Source organism: Hippocampus guttulatus, chromosome 4, assembly GCF_054856545.1.
Source record: "Hippocampus guttulatus isolate MCC_2025c chromosome 4, RoL_Hgut_1.0, whole genome shotgun sequence".
Lineage (NCBI taxonomy): Eukaryota > Metazoa > Chordata > Actinopteri > Syngnathiformes > Syngnathidae > Hippocampus > Hippocampus guttulatus.
Genome location: NC_141264.1, coordinates 17,340,796 through 17,361,619, shown reverse-complemented (window position 1 = coordinate 17,361,619; position 20,824 = coordinate 17,340,796). Strand labels below are relative to the sequence as shown.

Genomic DNA, 20,824 nt, shown 5'->3' with positions numbered 1-20,824 from the left:
ATGTCGCAGTTTAAAACTGTGGTCCTCATTTGATTTTTAAACTACTGTCTGCTCAAAGCATTCAGTACATTGACCCAAGACTTTCGCAACAAGAACCTCTGACCCGAATACTGTACAGTACTTAGTTTTCTAAGTACCACCACCCCACTGTCGACTATTACACATACTTCTTCATGCGTAATCTGTTCATTTACAGTCTGCATGCTGCCTTTAAATATCATCGTGACGACTTTGTATGCATGATCATTTGAAATTTCAGCACAATTTTATCTAGATTACTTTAATCCAGTGTGGGGGTTTTTGGCAGCCATTTTCGTAATATCTTTGGTTGACAAAAATTCAAAAAATTGTTTTGTCTAGTTTTAGTCAATGAATACTCAAAAAGGTTTTAAAAAAACAGACTAACAAGGTTTCCACCCAATAGCAAATACTTTCTGATCTACTAAGGATAATGCATTACACTCAGATAAAGCGGTAACACTGGAGTCAATGTTCATTTCTCCTAAATAGAGAGGGCTTTTGATTGTTAGTTTTTTTTTTAAATCGACATAATTTTGACAGGAAAACCTCCGTAGCTTGGTGTAATATGATTCATTCATTTATTAAAATAAAATCAAGACTGTAATAAAGCAATCGTTAACTTGATATCTTATAAAGAAAATTCTGTGATTGCATAAAATACAAACATAATTGTAACTCGGCCTGCAAATTTTGACCTCTGCGGAAACAAAGTAAACCAAAAGTTAAATATGTAAACATTTGAGGAAGAACACCCTCTTTCTGAATTTGAATTGAAATGTAGACTCCCGACAGTCTTTCGCACACATTTATAAAACCAAGTACAACTCGCCAGCGTCATTTTGGTTGGTTCAACGGGCTGTCAAAGCCACTGTCCTGCTGACGTCTCAATTCTGAAAACAAAGCCCCGGTATGCACTCCCCTCTGCTTCTCTCCTTCTGAACCCGGTGTTGGCTCTCTGTGTGTGTTAATCTTGGCTTTGGGGGCAGATGTTTGTGTCCGAGTCCGAGTCTCCTGGGCGATGTCATTATAAACCGTCAGGTCGGACGTATCCGGGGTGAGATGATCAAACTCGCCAAAGTCAGCGACGGACACTGAGAAGGGCTTCACCGATTCTACTTTCCTTCCCGAGAAGGACACTTGAGGGATGTGGAGGCTGTCTGAGTCACTGCTGGTCAGGCTCCAGTTGGTGCGTCTCTCATCCCTGACTGGAAGCTCCTGCGCCAGAGAAGGGTTGTTTGGCCGATCCGCATGGTACTCTGGTCGTCCTCCTTGCAGGTACGCCTCCCTGCTCTTGCTCCTCAAGGGAGCAAGGCACGAAGTGGCCACTTTGTGAGGGTAGACTTGCGCTTCTGCTGAGGACTCACATGTTCCAGCGTCCTGCTTGCTCACACATTTAATCCGCGCCAGAGTCGTTTTTTGCTCCGAATCCGACATCTTCTCCCTGTGGGTTCTGTCTTCTGATAAAGTTGAAGGATTCTTCCAAAAAATTGTGTTACTTGTTGGGCAGGGGCCAGTGGTGGACCCATCCATCGTGCAAGCTGTCAACACAAAAAAGTCTCAGAATTCAAGGTTAACAAAAAAAAAAAAAAAAAAGTAAAGTGGAGCAGAACACTTACTGGGTAAGCTGTGATTCTTTGCAGCTTTATTTTTGACAGGTGTTTCCAGTACTTTAGCCATGGCTGCCAATTTGCTGGCAGCATTCATTATTTTCTTTTCTGCCCTGCAGAAGATGTCAAGATCAGCACGATTAAATTAGGTGGCGGGGAGTAACTATGGCAAAATACTTAGTTACTGTACTTAAGTAGATTTTTTGGTGTCTGAACTTTGAGTATTTTCTCTGATGACTTGTTACTTTTAATTTGTACATTTGAAAACCAATTTCTGTTCATTCTACTCCTATGTCAAAATGGGCTTTTTACTTTTCAACCTCTACAAATGATGACACAATGTGAACAAAAAATAATAATAATGAAATAAAATAAAAAAGAGGTAAACTGTGGTTGAGATTTTGCGTGATTGAGGATTTTTTTTCAAGCTACAGTGGTAAAAACATTTAGCCTCGGTGCATTAAGGACAACAACGCAAATGATTCGGAGAAACAAAACCTTTCCCATGCTTAGCCTTATTGTAGAGAACTACCGGTATTTGTTGTTATCAACTCCAAGAATGATTCACGGCGAAGGTGTTGCGTCTTGTCCCAGCCAAAACCCATCAGCTTGTCCTTCAAAAATTCTTCTTTTTTTTTTTACTTCTCAATATGAGCACACACACTAAGTACATTTCAGAGTGTGTACTTATTGTATTTACTCAAGCATTTCTCCTTTAGATTTTTTTTAAACAGAAGTATCAGCGCTTCTTAAGTACAGAGTATGAAGGAAGGACAATTACTGTATTTAACAAAAAAAATGCCGTCTTACCCCGTAGTCTTCCCGCCATCCTCTAACAATTCCTGCAGGCAGGTCAGGTAATAGCGTCGCATTTTGCGGGCGGTGTCCTGCCTCTCCCGTTGTACTTCCGTGCGGATCATCTCAGCCGCTCGCTCACGGCTCTCCTGGAGGTAACGCAGCATATCTCCTGTAAAATGACAAAACCTCTAGTAAATGCTGCTTTATATCATCAATCCATTCATTTTCTATGCCGCCTGGCCCGGAGCTGGAGCCCATTCCAGCTGATACACTGGACAAGGCACATACTGTTTATATTCGTGTATAATTATTTTGAAAAGCTGCTCCATCAAATAATTGAGGATTTTTCAGGATTTTGGGGTGGGCTGTGAGCCTACCCGTAACCCACGAGAAGTGATCAGACCTTGCACATGTCTACAAAAAGTACAATTTGAATTCACAGACCTCTTATTTTTTCGACAGTCGTCAAGTATTGCTGCTTCATTTCTTCCAGGCCCTCTTGAAGACTTTGTTGATGGTTTGAACTGCTGAAAATGATAAACATCACTCTTCATTTCCACACACACAAAAAAAAAGCAAATTTAAAACACGTGAGTGAAAAACAAATCAATTCCGTTTGGTGCATTTACCATCTCTCCAAATCCAACATAACACACAAACAAATGTAGCCACTAAGTTCTACATTAAATACATTTAACGGTCAATTGTTGTGGTTGAAGTTGGTGTGTGTGTGTGGGGGGGGGGGCGGGGGGGGGGGGGGTAAAATTGATCGTATAGGGCAAATCATGCAATCACAATAAACATTTCTAAATCAATAAAGCTCTTCTACTGGATTTCATTAGATTGCACTGATGTACTGAATAAAGTGTCCAGAAAGTGAGACAAATTCCTACACACCTATTGGATATATGTCAGTAAGGTGTGGATTCACAAACAGGTTGTTATTGTTTTAATGTGTGGCTTTTGGTCGACTGCCAAAGCAAACGCTCAGCAAGCTTCGTTCTCAGTCAAGTCGTTTTATGTCTTAAAATCTACTAAAGGTTGTTGAAGTCGAAATATTTATCCCAAAAATATAACTATTTGGCATTCTAATAATGACATTGCTATAATAAAAATAATAACTAAAATAACCAGTCTTTAAAACCATCACAAACCCAGCAGCTTCTTTGCTTCGCTTCATTTCCTCCAGTTGGAGCCGATGTTCCTCATTTGCCTTTTGTAATCTGCCCTCATGTTCGTCTACAATAAACAAAACGGATTAACACAACAGACGGTGTGAAATGATGAAACGACACTTAGTCAAGCATTACCTTGGAATTTCTGCATGGTCATTTTGTGTTCTCGGACGCTGTGCTGGAACTGACGGCAAGCTTTTTCCAAGTGCTTCTGAAGCTCCTGGTTCTTCTTCTGCAGCTTACTGGCCGTGTCTGCGCAATCCTTCCTGCTGCAAACCTGCCCTCCAATCTGGGCTAAAGTGCCTGCGCGGGACAGAATCCAGCATCACGTAAAATTCTTGACAAAATGGATGCCTGAATGCTGAAAGCGATGATGATTTTCATACTTTGCATTTTGCCGATTTCTTTTTCGTGCTGCTGTTGTGTTTCTCGTAACACACAGCTCAACTGAGCCTCACTTATCTATGGGAAAGAAAAAGAAATAAATCTGTAACGGTAAAGCAGCTGAGGCCATTCTTCCATTTCAGTATAAGCTGACTGTTAGCTGCCGATGGAACAGTGAATGAATGCATGATTAAAAAAAAAAACATACTTTCTTCCAGTCCTTCTTGGCCTGGCACACAGCTCTGTCAACAATGTCTATGCAGCAAGTTTGAATCACGTCCGTTAAACCGCCCTCCGACATGCGGCCTGTCCCGCTCTCCCTCAGGCTCTGCTGGTCAGTCCTGGAACTCCCGAGAAGCTGCGCCTGGACCTCTGCCAGAGCAGTCTGAAGTTCCGCGAGGAAGTCTTCCCTCATCTGTTGTCTCTGGGCTTGTTCCTTCTCAGCCTGCTGACATTTCCACTCATCCTCTCGGGCCCTCACGATCCGCTGAAGCTTGGTCTCCATCTGTTGGAGCATTTCCTTCTTTTGGAGGTCAGCCTCCTCTCTGGCTTGCAGCAAAGCCAACTCCTGCTTCTTATGCTGCTCCTGTAGTTTGTTTTGGTACATTTGCTCACTGCGAGTTTGGACAACAGAGATCTCTTGCTGTTTGTCTCTCTTCCAGGCCACTCTGGCTCCGGCTAGTTCAGCTTTCAACAACGTTGCTTGCTCCCTTCTTAACTGCTCCAGCTGACACTGGAGACCCACCACCTTCTGTTGGAGCTCCTCCGACGTCCCACAGCTTTGAGCTTTTAGACGTCCTTCTTGCTGCTTGTGCCACTGCTCCTCTGCTGTCCTCAGAGACTGTGATACCTGGCACATTTGCACATGTGTTTTCGATTTGTGTTTGCGATTCGCTTTTTTTGTTTGTTTAGTTATTTGTTTTGTGATTTGCATGGCCTCAAAGATGAAAATGTCCTTCACCTGTTGTTCCACGTATTGTTTTTGCAGCTCTTCCCAGTTCTCTCTCTCTCTTTGGAGAGAGGCTTGGTATTCTGGTAATGAAGTCAAATCCTCAATCCAGCGGTTATAGGCTCTGGTCACTGCCCCTTCAACCTTTAAAAAGCACATTTCTGTTCACTTGCAAAACGTACACGGTCACACATTCATGAATGACTTCAGCAAAGCTTAGTAAAGACAGACTGTAAAATGACAGTATCAACCTTATAGGCCAAGTCCTCGAGATGTTTGTCCTGAGTTTCCTTCAGGACTTGTTTCTTGGCTTCTTCCACTACTTGGCGTTGGACTTTGTCAGCTTCCACTTGCAGCTGTTGTCTCTGGGCACAGAGCCTGGAGTCCAACTCTTCAACGGTAATCATCAAACCGTTTACTGCCGCCTCCTCCGTCTGACAGGTTACCTGAGAGGTCGCGGAGTGTTTTTCTCGCCTGGCTTCCTCCAGCCTCAGGGTCCAAGTCTTCTCCATCTGCACGGAATCAGAACTAAACAAAATGGCCGCGTACTAGTTGCGACCGCAGCGCCGACAGAGATCCACAGTCATACCTGACGGTGCGCTTCATCCCAAGCAACCTTGGCCAAGGCTACCTGAGAGTTCACCTGCTGCTGGATCTCAGCTTCCTGCTCCTTCGACCAGAGAGCCTTGAGCTGGGCTACGGAAGCCCGATGCTGCGCCTCAAGCTCAGTCCTTAGTTTCTCCACATCTGTGCTGCTCTCTTCGCTTTTCTTTTGCTAAGCAAGTGTATGAGAGAAAATGTAAATCTCTACCTGCGGTCTAAAAAGTTATGCACTGTTCATTTGTTTCGTGAAGCAGATTTCATGTAGACTGTGAATTAGCGTCAGTACGATGCCTCCAAACAATTAAAAAAAACAAAACACTGCACATCAATTCAGTTTAGTTTGTTAATGCAGTATTGTCTTTATTTTTGTCCTGCTTGTCTTTCTTGAAAATGACATTAAAAAAGGACTCTTAAAGCATTTTAAGCAATGTCATGTTTAGTACCGCGCTCAACTGGTATGTGTTCATTTGAAGTTGGCTAGACCATTACTTGCTTATCAAATGGCTAAATAAGCAGAAATAAGTCGTAGAAATAAATTGTGTAGGTGTACCAAATAAAGAAGTCACGAGGACAATCAGATGTTTTCCCATTAAGCCCATCTCAAAGGAGCAGCGGAATTTTGATATTGAAGATATCTGCCTGGGTATACCTCATTTTCCTTCCTCAGTGCATCCTCCCTGGCTGCATTTTTTATGCTTTCCTCCAGGATTTCCTTTTCCTTGCAGACAGAAATGTAACACTTTTGCACAGCCAACACGTTGTCACTGGCCTCAGACAGCTGAGTGCTGGGTTAAGAAAGAATGCAGAGTGAGCTGCGCGTTTCAACACAGTTTCAAACCTTGGAGTGAGCCAATGGGGACGTACTTTAGGCGTTGGATGTGTTGCTCGTGTTGTGCTGTCAGATGTTCAACGTGAGCGTCGTGTTTCAGCATGAGCTCCGTCCTGACTCGGTTCACCACGTCATCCCGATGCTGCTGATTTATCCGCTCGGATCTTCATGAAGAGACGGACACCATCAATGGGGCGATTCAAAGAGTAAACATTTCATTTCCTCCTTTGCGTCTTACCGTTGAGCAGCAACCTGCTTCTCTTGGTCCAGCTCCTGGATCATCTCTCTCATCTTGTCGCAGAGTTCCAAGTTGGAAGACCGGAGCTTCTCCTCACTCTGCTGCAGCTCATCAATTTTCTTTTGTAGCACCTAGAATTGTAAAAACAACAACGGCAATCGAGCTCCTTATTTTGATTGAATCAACACAACCGAGACATTTGAAAAATTATTTGGTGACGAACCTCCACTTGATCCTTGTCTTCCTGGAGTTTCACTAACCCGTTCTGGTCCTCTCCATTCAAGTATGGCTTTATCTGGCAGGACTGTCTAACCTATGGACAAGCAAGCTTACTTAACAGTTTGATCATTCATTTCAGTGTCGAACTTTTAATCACAATGCACACCAACGAGCTGAGATTGGCTTCATCTAATTGAGTCTGCAGCTCGTTCACTCGGGTCCGACTCCGTTTTAGTTCCTCCTGCAGATGACTGATCTTCTGCCGTTTTGCCTTTAAATTCCCCAAACAGCGCTGCATCTCCCCTCGCAAAGCCTCATCCTGAGGCAATTTGGAGTCTGACAGGGTGGCTAAGGCCACACTGTTCAAGCAGAAGAAGAAAATTATTTGAGAGAGTATTTCATGAGGAAAAACCTATGAGGACACGTGCTAACATTAATTGTTTGAACATGTACCTGTGGAGCGAACCATTTCTGAAAGTGGTTTTCTTCAAGCCTAACGCCAAACAGGATTCTGAAAGTTGGGTCTGGCAGTCACTGTTGGGATCCAATGCAATAACGCCATGTTTTAATGCAGATTCATATAGCGTAATCTGCTCCTTCAAGTCGGCAAGATCTTCCTTCGGGGTTAAAAAAAAAAAAAACGATGAGAAAACAAACATATTTAAATGTGTCTTTTTAACCCAAAAATGACACAGGCATGACAAACCTGTAAGACTCTGTTCATATCTTCACTTAAGACCTTGGCTGTTTGGGCCTGCTTGAGTTTGATCTGGATTTGACTCATTTCCTGCACAGAATCTGAGGGATAAATAGAAATCAGGGTAAAGCGGGGTACATTATCGGTGTCGACGTGTAGGGCAACTTTGGCTCACTAGTCTGCAACAGCTTGGCACATTGCTGCTGACTCTCCTCCAGACGTTGAGTGAGAGCACCGACCACTTTGGCTCGCTCGAGTTGCTCTTCTTCTCTTTGCCGCTCCAACTGTTTGACCTGCTCACGGAACCTCTGACTAGTCTCCATCTGAAAGCATGTCATGATGAGAAAAGCAGGCAGATTACTGGATAAACAGCCAAAAGAAATGTATTAAGATATAAGGAATGTCTCCTCTTTGACTAGATAGCACCAAACTGAGGGACTGAATGGATTACAGCAGTGTTTCTTAACCTTGTCAGAGGTACGGAACCCAACCAGTTCATATGCACATTCATCGAACCCTTCATTAGTGAAAAAAATATATATACAGTGTGTGTGTGTGTGTGTGTATATATATATATTTTATAAGTTCAACACCTACAAAAAAAAAGTGTTTAAAAATGTTTACAACATACTATCACAACAGTCACACGTTGACTACGAACTAAATTTCCTGCTGCACTGATTGGACAGGAAATGTAATGTGATCATCTGCGGCCAGTGATGGCCAAGCGGGCGTGTCATAACGAATTGACATGTTGAGTCAGGTGTGTCTTAACCTTCATTGCAGAGGCTCTGTCGAACCCCTGAGACCGATTCACCGAACCCCTAGGGTTCGATCGAACCCAGGTTAAGCACCACTGGATTACAGTATCCAAAAACAGATTGATCATGGCAAAGCTCAAGAAGTAAAATATGAGAAAATAAAATATTAAGACACACTTACAACCCGCTTAGCTCCCTCTATGCTTTTCTACATGAATAGGCAACTGAAAAAGTCTTCCCAGAAGACCAACTCCAGATGTTCATCCCTTGACTCCGGCTCAATACTGTATTCTCCACTATTTTCACCATCTGTAACTCAGATTTTTCGGTATCCAAATATTCCAAGGAGTGTGTGTATATGTTTAATTGTTATCCAATCTTGGTCTAATTGCGGCACACTGTATGTGGGCTGGACACCGCAAACTCATCTAATCGTGAGTTTAAATTTTTATGCAAACTGAACTCAATCCTATTTAAATTTTCCGACTCGTGAACCAGAACAATATGGCTTGCAAGAAGGGTCTGATACCTTTCAGTGTTCACTAAGCGCAGTTTATATGTATGGCTGGAAAAGAGGCCTGAGTTAAACCAAAAGTTAAGCAAATGGATAAAAAGCTAAATCCCAAACCTGTTCGTCCAGAGCTTGAGACTTAGCGTCAAGCTGCTGCTGTAAAACCAACAGTGCGGCCTCATGTTGCTCCTTGATGACGGTAACATCCCTGTCGTGCTGCTTGCGTGCTTTGGACAGAGTGTCAGACCGACACAGCTCCAACACTTGCTGCTTCATGGCGTCAACAGCGGCCTCGGCCAACATCTGCTTCGTTATGTTCTGAAATCATTATTACGACTTCATATCAAAGATCTCTGACAATCTGAGCAGTAAACTACACCACTCCATTGAATGAACTATACAAATTAAAACCAAGGTAGAGCTACTGGTTGCAGTTTTTTTTTTTAAAGCAATACCTTTCTTCAATTTAACAACACAGCAGACAGAAATGCACTATTGACAGCTCATATGGCTTACCTCGTGGTCTCTATCCTTTTGGGTACATATTTGATGCTCCATCACCTTCACTTTGCTTTGCATTTTAACCAACTGCTCTTTGGCCTCGTCCAGGAGTCGACTCGACTCCTTGGAACTCGCAGCAAAGCCGTCTCTCTCGTCTATGCATAAATAAATCAAGACTTAATGGTCGATAAGTGCCCTGATAGAATCTGCAGACAGTTTGATGCATATTGGCTATCAAACTGGGAACATGCGATTAAAAACAAATAAATAAATAAATTATTTGGGTGCATGCAACATCAATTTTAAGTTCTTTCTTCTCAGGGACAAAACATAAAAGGTTCAAGTGATGAACAAAAACCTTAACATTTCTAATCATAACATCATCACAAATTCAACCCCTCCTTTTCAAATTAAAGACTTCAAAGGAAAAAATACCTTTAACAATTGCCAACTGGTGCTCAAGGTATCTCGTATTGCGTTTTGAATCCTCGAGCTTTTGCTCCAAGTCCTCGATTTGCCTGTGTTGAGCCTTGTTTAATATCTGCAGTTGGACAAGCTGTTCTTTCTCCGCAGTTTCTACAAGACAGCAGAAAGGAACGTTAGTCACTGAATCTTAAAACGATGTGGAAAGCTTGTAAACTACCCAACCTAAAAGGGTTGAACTACCTCCCTTTGCATCCTTGATTAAAAGTATAACGCATAAAGTATACACGTAGGATGCCTGGCATTTCCAAAGAGTGACATTCAAAACAGCTGCAGAGAGTGAAGTGTTTTGCCAACCTCCAGACACGGTTACTCAACATTCATGAAACGTACGCTGTGTTGAGTCAAGGAATTCTCTTTGTAGTTGATCAAACGGTTGATCTTGACGCATGGCCTGGGAGCTCAACATCTGACGTGGAGGAAGGTGAGGATTGTAGCTGGCCGTGCAATCATCCCCACGTCGCTCCGCAGCTCCAGACTTTATAGATTCAAAAATAGCAAACAAAGGAAACCTTATGTTTAATTTTAAAATACATCTATGTCAATATTAATATTCAAGTATGATCACTTGTCTGGTGAGCAACACGTCCCATACGATAGAAGACAGAATCAGCCATACCTTAAAACGCACTCCGGGATTATTGCAGTCACCGTAGTCGCAATCATCACTAGCTCCTCCTTCATTATAGTCTACAATGTTGCTAGTACCAGGGTGTTGCTCGTATGGATCACTTGTGGAAAAATCATTGGCCTCTGGAGATTGTTCTGTTCCTTTGCTGTTGCACGTGTAGTCTTCCTGGGTGAAGTGCGAATCTTGTGAATGCTGGTTCCACATGCGAGCTGGAGGTTGAGTGTGAGCATGATGCTGGTGACCATTTATCTGAACGCCTCCATTCATATAGGTAAAACCGTGGGGTTGTTGACCGTAGTCTGCCTCATAGCTCTTTAATAAAGAGACATCAAGAATATGGTAGTTATATTTCGATTGAAATGAAGAGACAAAACAATGTCAGATAGTTAAAAAAAAAAAAACATACCTGCTCATCAGATGTTGCCCTGGGATGATCTGACCGCTGACGAGTCCATTTGGAAGGTGGGCTGTATAGAGACACCAAAGAAACAGAACTTTGCCAATCTACATATTAAGTACTACAGATAGGCATTTCACTTTTCATTTCATTTTTTTACATTTTGTCCATCCATCGATCTATGCCAGCAAAGTATTGAGACAGCATCCATCCATCCATCCATCCATCTTCTACCGCTTATCCGGGGCCGGGTCGCGGGGGCAACAGCTTTAGCAGGGAAGCCCAGACTTCCCTCTCCCTAGCTACTTCTTCCAGCTCTCCCTGGGGGATCCCGAGGCGTTCCCAGGCCAGCTGGGTGACATAGTCACTCCAGCGTGTCCTGGGTCTTCCCCGGGGTCTCCTCCCGGTGGGACATGCCCGGAACACCTCACCAGGGAGGCGTTCAGGAGGCATCCGAATCAGATGCCCAAGCCACCTCATCTGGCTCCTCTCGATGTGGAGGAGAAGCGGCTCGACTCTGAGCCCCTCCCGGATGACCGAGCTTCTCACCTTATCTCTAAGGGAGAGCCCGGACACCCTGCGGAGAAAACTCATTTCGGCCGCTTGTATCCGGGATCTCGTTCTTTCGGTCACGACCCATAGCTCGTGACCATAGATGAGGGTTGGAACGTAGATCGACCGGTAAATTGAGAGCTTCGCCCTTTGGCTCAGCTCCTTCTTCACCACGACAGACCGATACAACGTCCGCATCACAGCAGACGCTGCACCGATCCGCCTGTCGATCTCTCGCTCCCTCCTGCCCTCACTCGTGAACAAGACCCCAAGATACTTAAACTCCTCCACTTGGGGCAAGATCTCTCCCCCGACCCGGAGGGGGCACTCCACCCTTTTCCGACTGAGGACCATGGTTTCAGATTTGGAGGTGCTGATTTTCATCCCAACCGCTTCACACTCAGCTGCGAAACGCTCCAGTGAGAGTTGGAGAGCCCCGTTTGAAGGAGCCAACAGCACCACATCATCTGCAAAAAGCAGGGATGCAATACTGAGGCCACCAAAACGGACGCCCTCAACGCTTCGGCTGCGCCTAGAAATTCTGTCCATAAAGATTATGAACAGAATCGGCGACAAAGGGCAGCCTTGGCGGAGTCCTACCCTCACTGGAAACGATTCCGACTTACTGCCGGCAATGCGAACCAAACTCTGACATCGGTGGTATAGTGACCGAATAGCCCGTATCAGGGGGTTCGGTACCCCATACCCACGAAGCACCCCCCACAGAACTCCCCGAGGGACACGGTCAAACGCCTTCTCCAAGTCCACAAAACACATGTAGACTGGTTGGGCGAATTCCCACATACCCTCGAGGACCCTGCTAAGGGTGTAGAGCTGGTCCACTGTTCCACGGCCGGGACGAAAACCACACTGCTCCTCCTCAATCTGAGGCTCGACTTCCTGACGGACCCTCCTCTCCAGCACCCCTGAATAGACCTTACCAGGGAGGCTGAGGAGTGTGATCCCTCTGTATTTGGAACACACCCTCCGGTCCCCCCTTTTAAAAAGAGGGACTACCACCCCGGTCTGCCAATCCAGAGGCACTCTCCCCGTTGACCACGCGATGTTGCAGAGGCGTGTCAACCAGGACAGCCCCACAACATCCAGAGCCTTGAGGAACTCCGGGCGGATCTCATCCACCCCTGGGGCCCTGCCACCGAGGAGCTTTTTAACCACATCGGTGACTTCAACCACAGAGATAGGAGAGCCCACCTCAGGGTCCTCAGACTCTGCTTCCTCCAAGGAAGACGTGTTGGTGGAGTTGAGGAGGTCTTCGAAGTACTCTGCCCACCGGTTCACAACGTCCCGAGTCGAAGTCAGCAGCGCCCCATCCCCACTGTACACAGTGTTAGTGGTGCACTGCTTCCCCCTCCTGAGACGTCGGATGGTGGACCAGAATTTCCTCGAAGCCGTCCGGGAGTCGGCTTCCATGGCCTCACCGAACTCTTCCCACGCTCGGGTTTTTGCCTCGGCGACCACCGAAGCTGCGTTCCGCTTGGCCAGTCGATACCCGTCAGCTGCCTCTGGGGTCCCACAGGCCATAAAGGCTCGATAGGACTCCTTCTTCAGCTTGACGGCATCCCTTACTGCTGGTGTCCACCAGCGAGTACGAGGGTTGCCGCCACGACAGGCACCAACCACCTTACGGCCACAACTCAGATTGGCCGCCTCAACAATAGAGGCACGGAACATGGTCCACTCGGACTCAATGTCCCCCGTCTCCCCCGGAACATGGGAAAAGCTCTGTCGGAGGTGGGAGTTGAAACTCCTTCTGACAGGGGATTCTGCCAGACGCTCCCAACAAACCCTCACAATACGTTTGGGTCTGCCAGGACGGACCGGCATCTTCCCCCACCATCGGAGCCTACTCACCACCAGGTGGTGATCAGTTGACAGCTCCGCCCCTCTCTTCACCCGAGTGTCCAAAACATGCGGCCGCAAATCCGATGATACAACCACAAGGTCGATCATCGAACTACGGCCTAGGGTGTCCTGGTGCCAAGTGCACATATGGACACCCTTATGTTTGAACAAGGTGTTCGTTATGGACAATCCGTGGCGAGCACAGAAGTCCAATAACAAAACACCACTCGAGTTCTGATCGGGGGGGCCGTTCCTCCCAATCACGCCCCTCCAGGTCTCACTGTCATTGCCCACGTGAGCATTGAAGTCCCCCAGCAGAACAAGGGAGTCCCCAGCAGGAGTACTCTCCAGCACACCCTCCAAGGACTCCAAAAAGGGTGGGTATGCTGAGCTGCCGTTTGGTGCATATGCACAAACAACAGTCAGGACCCGTCCCCCCACCCGAAGGCGGAGGGAAGCAACCCTCTCGTCTACCGGTGTGAACCCCAATGTACAGGCACTGAGCCGGGGGGCAATGAGTATGCCCACACCTGCTCTGCGCCTCTCACCATGAGCAACTCCAGAGTGGAAGAGAGTCCAACCCCTCTCGAGAGAACTAGTACCAGAACCCAGGCTGTGTGTGGAGGCAAGTCCGACTATATCCAGTCGGAACTTCTCTACCTCACACACCAGCTCGGGCTCCTTCCCTGCCAGAGAGGTGACATTCCATGTCCCAAGAGCTAGCTTCTGCAGCCGAGGATCGGACCGCCAGGGTCCCCGCCTTTGGCTGCCGCCCAGCTCGCATTGCACCCGACCCCTTTGACCCCTCCCACGGGTGGTGAGACCATGAGAAGGGGGACCCACGTTGCCTCTTCGGGCTGAGCCCGGCCGGGCCCCATGGGTGTAGGCCCGGCCACCAGGCGCTCGCCAACGAGCCCCACCTCCAGGCCTGGCTCCAGAGGGGGGCCCCGGTGACCCGCGTCCGGGCAAGGGAAACTGAGATCCTTTAATTTTTTTTATCATAAGGGGTCTTGGAGCCGTGCTTTGTCTGGTCCCTCACCTAGAACCTGTTTGCCATGGGTGACCCTGCCAGGGGCATAAAGCCCCAGACAACTTAGCTCCTAGGATCATTGGGACACACAAACCCCTCCACCACGGTAAGGTGACGGCTCACGGAGAGGATTGAGACAGCAATAACAATTAATTGCTCTTCAATTACCGGTAGATGGCAGAAGGTACAATAAAGCTGTTGCCATTCATACAACACCAAATATTATGTGTTCCTGTCACTATTTCCTCTTGGTTTTCAATTTAAGATTTCACACCGTGAGACAATTTGTGAGTAAAGTGAGACAAGATCATCATTTTTTTTTCAGTATTTCTGTTTGGTGGTATGCTGTTTAATTTTTCGTATATAATAAAAGCGTACCTTGTCTTAATGTTTGAAAACAATGCCATAGACCACAAACCTGCTTGAGGCTTGATCAATACCACCTCTGATGGTTGCAGATGAGTAATGCACTCCATTTGCCTCAATTGCGTCAAGAATAATCAACAATCAACTCCACCATGGACAGTTTGATTACTATGCTCATCCCAAGTAGGAACAACACTAGGATTTGGCAGAGAGCATCTAATTCCTGCATGTTACCTGGTTCCAGGATTTTTCTTGCTGCAGGTGGAGGATTCGAGGTCTATGCAGGAGGAGTCTCGGCTATCCTCCAGCATGTCATCTGGAAGGTCTGCGAGGAGCTTGTGGAGCTACAAAAAAAAAAAAGAAAAAAAGTCAAGGCAACAAATCGTTGCCGCGCGTTTTGGCTGCCGCTGCTCAACCCGGATTGTTTTGTGTTTTTTGTTATTGTAAAGTGCCCTTGGGTGTCTTGAAAGGCGCTTATAAATAAAATGTATTATTATTATTATTAAGTCCCCCACAGCCAAGGGCGATAAAGTAATACAGAGAGGAAAAAATGCAATGTCAAATTTACTGCACAAAGTCTCCATTAAACAAGTTTAAAAACCTGCAAATGACAAATTCGAGAAGTATCACTTCGTAGAAGCTGTCCACCATTTACACAATAATTTAAATCATCCATTTTGAAATGACTCTCTTTTTAATAAATGGTCTTCAAATATTTATAGAAAAGTATATGTGTATTGACATCAGAATATAACAACATTTGCAGTAGTATGCTTTTGGTCACAAAAAAGCAATGTATTGTCTCTATGTCAGTCAGATTTTGCTCTCTGCAATACAGTAACAAGTATACAAGTATATTCTTTCTATGTCACAAACAGCCTTAACATTAACATGCTTACTTTATTGAAGTGATTGGACAAATAAAAACAGCTGAACTTACTTCCCATAAGGACCGTTGAATGGTCTTTAAATCCTCCATTGTGTCCTCAACCAAAGGACCCATATTATTTTCACATTTACACATTTAGCAAAAGAACGTGTCCACTTCAAGAGTGAATCCAATTCATAACGTCCTAACCAATTTCACCAGAGGAAAGAGATTTTTAAAAAACATCCAAAGACTCCATGGCATGTCGTCGACTCCCAGCACAACTGTTTTTATTCAAACGAACTCAGTTGTTTGAACAAAACATATAGCACAGCTAAATGGAGCAGAAACATTCCACTTAGTAGCAGGAAATATTTTCCACTTGATCGGATAGGCTATAAAACGTAGACTCCATTGGTAATAGCGAATAGTAGATGATTAATAGATTCCCAAAGTCCAGTTAGTTTTGTTGTTGCAGCCCACAGGAATATAATTATTCGTGCTTACGCTTAAGTACAAGAGGCATTGTGACCGAACAAGTAATAGTAAGAAAGTAGGTTAACGTCGACTACATTCAGTGACACACCAGGAAGAAGCCAATCGGGCCAATAGCAAAACAAAGCAACATATTGTGGGGATGAGTCATAACAACAACCCTGCATTCCAGTCAAACTGTGAAAGTGTTTTGCTATTGCTCAAATAGTTCCCAAACAAGGACACGCATTTGAAGTCCTCACCGAATCGTAATATTGTGGAATGGAATGATTATGTTTGTGCTATGAAAAAAAATAATGAAAATTCCTCTCATCATCTGATGCTGGTCGTTCTTTAAAAGAGACTCGATTGAGAGTGAATGTTCCATTTAGTCGCACAAATAATGTGCGTTGTGTTGTACCTCTTGTTCTCTTGCATAGTCGTCTTTGTCGTATTCTTCTTCATCGTCCTGGGCTTGGAGGGCAGCGCTGTCAAAATCTATAGACATGACGGTGTCTGCTGCACAGGAGAAATGAGTCCAAAATGACTACCTCGGTATTTATTGTACTTTTATCAAATATACGAGCATAGAAATCGCCTAAAACTCAAAGTAAATTGTTGGGCAAAAGTTGGAATAATGTAGGATGTGCCAGTGAATACAAAAAGACAAATTGCTTACCTTTAGGCACACGCCGTAGACAGATTTTCACGTGGTTATTCCTATCTATAAATTGACGTTACTGTTGTGAAATGCTCGCCACATTGTTGTTTACAGTGCAGCGAGACTAGCTAACCAGCCTCAACGGAGCCACTTCAGCTTCCTTTAGTATTACAGAACAAGACTTAAAATACGAACGGGTCATGTTTTTAAAAAAAATCCACGCATATCTTACTTGATGGGGCGTGATTATTAACGCAGCCGCTGTTAGTTTAACGCCACATTTGTTGTCATTTGGCCCAACACTTCGTCGTAAGCTATAAAAGCTAGCAGTGGCTAACCGGTTGCTCGCTCGTCCTCGCCCACTTTGAAAAGTCGCGCGCACTGCTCCCGCCAATGAAACCGATTTTGGAACATGTCTGATGTGCGTTAACACGCGCATATTGAACCAACTTACAGTCACAGCGCATTTTTACATTGCTTGGAAATCAAATTCCTTTAAAAATCACATTAATAAGAATCATGTAAATTTTTCTCCCCCAAATAGACGAAACTGGGGAGCTGACCATGTCTCCATGGTAACACGTATTTGGAATTATGGGTAGTGTAGTCCTATTGTTGACCATGCTTGCTCAGTACCATTGGGCAGTCCCGCCTGCGTCACCATTAGCGTTTCCGTATTTGTATCGCTCAGTCTTACTGTTTCAGGGTCAGTTTTGATGTCAGTTCGAATGCGTCGGCGTTAAACTCACGGCTAACTACTGACTCTGATTCAGCTGAATCAGCAGCCTGTCAGCTGATCGCTACCAGGATGCCAGGCAGGACTCTGAGCTGTTACGCGTGACAGAAGGGTACATTCCTGGTGATTTCATCTAAAAATGGCCACTAATCCTCCCAAGTTGAACGTTTCGGTTATTGATGACGAAAGGTGAGTTTCTACAGGTACATCGAGGAGTTAAGGCATGAAGGGAGTGACTTAGTTCTTGGCTTCTGAGCGTAATGTTTCTTTCTGTAGGCTGCAAAACTTGAAGAACACTTTTGAAAGACAGTATGGAAGATCAGCTCTCTTCTATGCATGTGCACCTGGAAGAGTCAATCTCATCGGTAACTAACTGAATGTGTATTTGGTAGCGGATACAGACTGTGTAATTACAATGGCGAATGGACTCTATTGGATAATGTACTGTATATAATAAAAACAAAAGTTGGGATTGTCACTAGTTGTATTTCTTACATGCGTATTCGTGTATTATTGGGTAAAAATATTAATTATGTTCTTTTCTACTATGTGTCAATTTTCCCCACGCAACAGGAGAGCACATTGATTATTGCGGCTTCTCTGTGCTTCCGATGGCTATCGAACAGAATATCTTCGCCGCTGTCTCACTAAGTAATTCAGGGTCAATCCAACTGGCCAATATAAATCCTCTCTACAAGTAAGACTTTATTTTTTTCCTTATGTAATATGTACATGACTGTATAAGCATCTTGTATGTATATGCAGTATGTGTATATATTTATATACAGGATACACGGGGGGGGGGGGTGTTTGTGTGTGTGTTGTGTTTATTCTGCAGGAATATCACTGTGTCCTGTTCAGAGGAAATAGTGATTGACAGAGATAACCCCAAGTGGTATTATTATTTCTTATGTGGAGTTAAAGGCATTCAGGTAGGACATGAACCTTTATGATCAGACTGTCCCGTTTGCAAAACTCAAGGTCCATATTTCATAAGTATATTATTAAACCTTTTCTGTTCTCAACAGGAGAAGTTTGGGATCACGCGTTTACCGGGAATGGTGTGTGTCATTGATGGAAACGTTCCACCAAGCTCGGGCCTGTCCAGTTCCAGTGCCCTGGTTTGTTGTGCTGGACTCGTAACAATGGAGGCAAATCAGAAGTCCCTCTCCAAGGTACCGGTAATCCTAAATCTAATAATTCCAAAATTTTGATGATAACCATCAGAACTGCTTAATGAACATATTCCTGATCTCACTCTGCATTTCAGGTAGCTCTCGCAGAGATATGTGCCAAATGTGAGTGCTACATCGGCACTGAGGGAGGAGGCATGGACCAATCCATCTCCTTCCTGGCAGAGAAAGGAACCGTATGTAACATGTTTTTTTAAAAGTAATATTTTAACATTCTTAGTCATGCAAGAATAAAAATAGATTAAATATTCACTATTATGCATAAAACACAGCAGGCCCACGACACAGTATACTGAATTTATTGTGTGTGATGTACCCTCCAACAGGCCAAATTGATTGATTTTGAGCCTTTGAGGGCCACTGATGTCCGACTCCCTGACGGTGTTGTGTTTGTGATATCCAACTGCTGTGTGGAAATGAATAAAGCAGCATCTTCACATTTCAACATCCGTGTGGTGGAGTGTCGGATCGCGACAAAGGTATCAAGTCAAAGGAGAGTCCAAAGTGTAATTTATTTATTAAGAATCTGAAAAACTTCCAAGATAAATGCGATTTTTCACATGTACAAATCAAACAAAAGGGATGAATGAATTTTATATTGCCTATGATGTTGTGAACACAGATGCTGGCCCAAGCCAAAGGATTGAACCAGAAAGGGTTTCTGAAGTTGGCCCAGGTGCAGAAGGAGATGAATGCATCTCTGGAGGACATGTTGGTTCTGGTGGAGGAAGTGCTACATCCTGAACCGTACAGCCGAGAGGAGATCTGCAAGGTTCTGGGCATCACCTCCCAGCAACTCTCCACAGAGTTGCTCAGCGCAAATACTCAACACGGTGAGAAAATAAACAGCAGGAACACTGCAACAAAGACACGAAGAAGTGAGGATGTGATTTTTATTTCTTTTTTTGGGGCGTGGGGTGGGGGTGTCACTCCCAGTAAGTAATTTCAAGCTGTACCAGCGAGCCAAGCATGTATACAGCGAAGCTGCACGTGTGCTACGCTTCAAAAACGTGTGTGATTGTGCACCTACCAAGTCCATCCAGTTACTGGGTGACCTGATGAACCAGAGCCACATGAGCTGCAGAGATCTTTATGAGTGCAGCTGCCCTGAACTGGACCAACTGGTGGACATTTGCCTGTGAGTACAAAGTCTCACTTCATCCCAAAAATTCTGGCTCAACTTTAAGATACAACTAAGCTCTGAGTGAGAATTTTTCTACAGGAAATATACATATACCGGTGACTTTATTCATCAAAATCGAGGATTTCTTTTTTAAAGACATATTGTTGCATGCTTTTTTTGTATTGGATATTCTGAGATATTGCTGATGTGAAACGAATGAAGCATCAGTCAATCAGCAATGTATGGCCCCTATCATTATAAAAGCGGCATGGATTCAACGTATTGTTTTGTGTTTTTTGTTATTGTAAAGTGTCCTTGGGTGTCTTGAAAGGCGCTTATAAATAAAATCTATTATTATTATTATTATTATTATCTTTCTTTGTTTCCCATACTGACAGGAAATCGGGTGCTGCTGGCTCCCGTCTGACAGGAGCAGGTTGGGGCGGCTGCGCTGTGTCTATGGTTCCCAGTGACAAAGTTGAGTCATTCTTACAAGCAGTGAGGGAAGCCTATTATCTTCCTGATCCACGAAGAGCAGCAATGGAAAAACAAAGTTTGTTTGTATCAAAGCCTGGAGGAGGTGCTGCAATTTATGTAGCGGAATGACATGTATTGTTTTTGTCATAAACGTAATCTAAAATATACAGTTTTCGCTGGGACCAAAATAAGCATGAAAACGCTAAGGTTGCAAAATTTCAGAGAAAAATCTGAATTTAGGAAAATAAAGGGCAACTTTTTGTGCTCGTATATTTTTGCAATGGATAATGTGTGTGTCGCTACCTTTGTCATACTCATTACATTTTTTTTTACAATTCACTCTCTTCTCGTTTGTTTTGAAGATCAAAAGATGGCTTGCACTTCAAGATGTATTTGTGTTGTTGTTGTTGTTATGTGACCTCTGGCCACCTAAATATTAGGCTGCAGAACCAAGAACCAGGTGGATCAATCTCCAACATATAGCCGCCCCAAAGCGATAGCTTCTTAAGAATCAAGCTACATTTTGCAAACTGGAGACGAGACAAGAGGAGCAACAAGAACATCCAGTCATAAGGAATAAACGTTTTTAATTACAGTATATCCCATGTGATGTATGCTACGTTCTTAATTAAAGTACACTGAAGTGTATTCTTTGGTGGGGAAAAGTTTGTGCTCGC

At 44.4% G+C, this 20,824-nt stretch overlaps 2 protein-coding genes across 4 annotated transcripts; one reads left to right on the top strand and one right to left on the bottom strand.

Annotated features, from left to right (window-relative positions):
* Positions 1-576: 576 nt before the first annotated feature.
* On the bottom strand, positions 577-16,929 carry cep152 (centrosomal protein 152). Of its 3 annotated transcripts, none has more exons than XM_086108753.1 (28): positions 16,637-16,929; positions 16,379-16,476; positions 14,850-14,959; positions 10,814-10,874; positions 10,396-10,719; positions 10,110-10,254; positions 9,729-9,869; positions 9,309-9,448; positions 8,910-9,110; positions 7,696-7,843; positions 7,530-7,621; positions 7,277-7,440; positions 6,990-7,182; positions 6,828-6,917; positions 6,605-6,735; positions 6,402-6,530; positions 6,187-6,322; positions 5,524-5,709; positions 5,186-5,446; positions 4,947-5,078; positions 4,194-4,835; positions 3,988-4,063; positions 3,737-3,904; positions 3,581-3,665; positions 2,871-2,953; positions 2,439-2,595; positions 1,638-1,741; positions 577-1,559 (listed from the first exon to the last, which is right to left on the bottom strand). In XM_086108753.1, exons 2-28 carry the CDS (start codon positions 16,463-16,465, stop codon positions 856-858), a joined length of 4,890 nt encoding a protein of 1,629 aa, XP_085964879.1. In that variant the 5' UTR covers positions 16,466-16,476; positions 16,637-16,929; the 3' UTR covers positions 577-855. The 3 variants fall into 3 exon arrangements, with proteins under 3 accessions (XP_085964879.1, XP_085964881.1, XP_085964880.1); XM_086108755.1 differs by having other exon boundaries at positions 2,871-2,950; XM_086108754.1 differs by lacking the exons at positions 16,379-16,476; positions 16,637-16,929 and adding an exon at positions 15,556-16,021.
* Positions 16,930-17,311: 382 nt separating this feature from the next.
* galk2 (galactokinase 2) lies at positions 17,312-20,795 on the top strand. Its single transcript, XM_086109904.1, has 10 exons — positions 17,312-17,543; positions 17,631-17,719; positions 17,928-18,051; positions 18,193-18,286; positions 18,383-18,529; positions 18,625-18,723; positions 18,874-19,026; positions 19,170-19,380; positions 19,484-19,685; positions 20,069-20,795. Exons 1-10 carry the CDS (start codon positions 17,494-17,496, stop codon positions 20,274-20,276), a joined length of 1,377 nt encoding a protein of 458 aa, XP_085966030.1. The 5' UTR covers positions 17,312-17,493; the 3' UTR covers positions 20,277-20,795.
* The last annotated feature ends 29 nt before the right edge of the window (positions 20,796-20,824 follow it).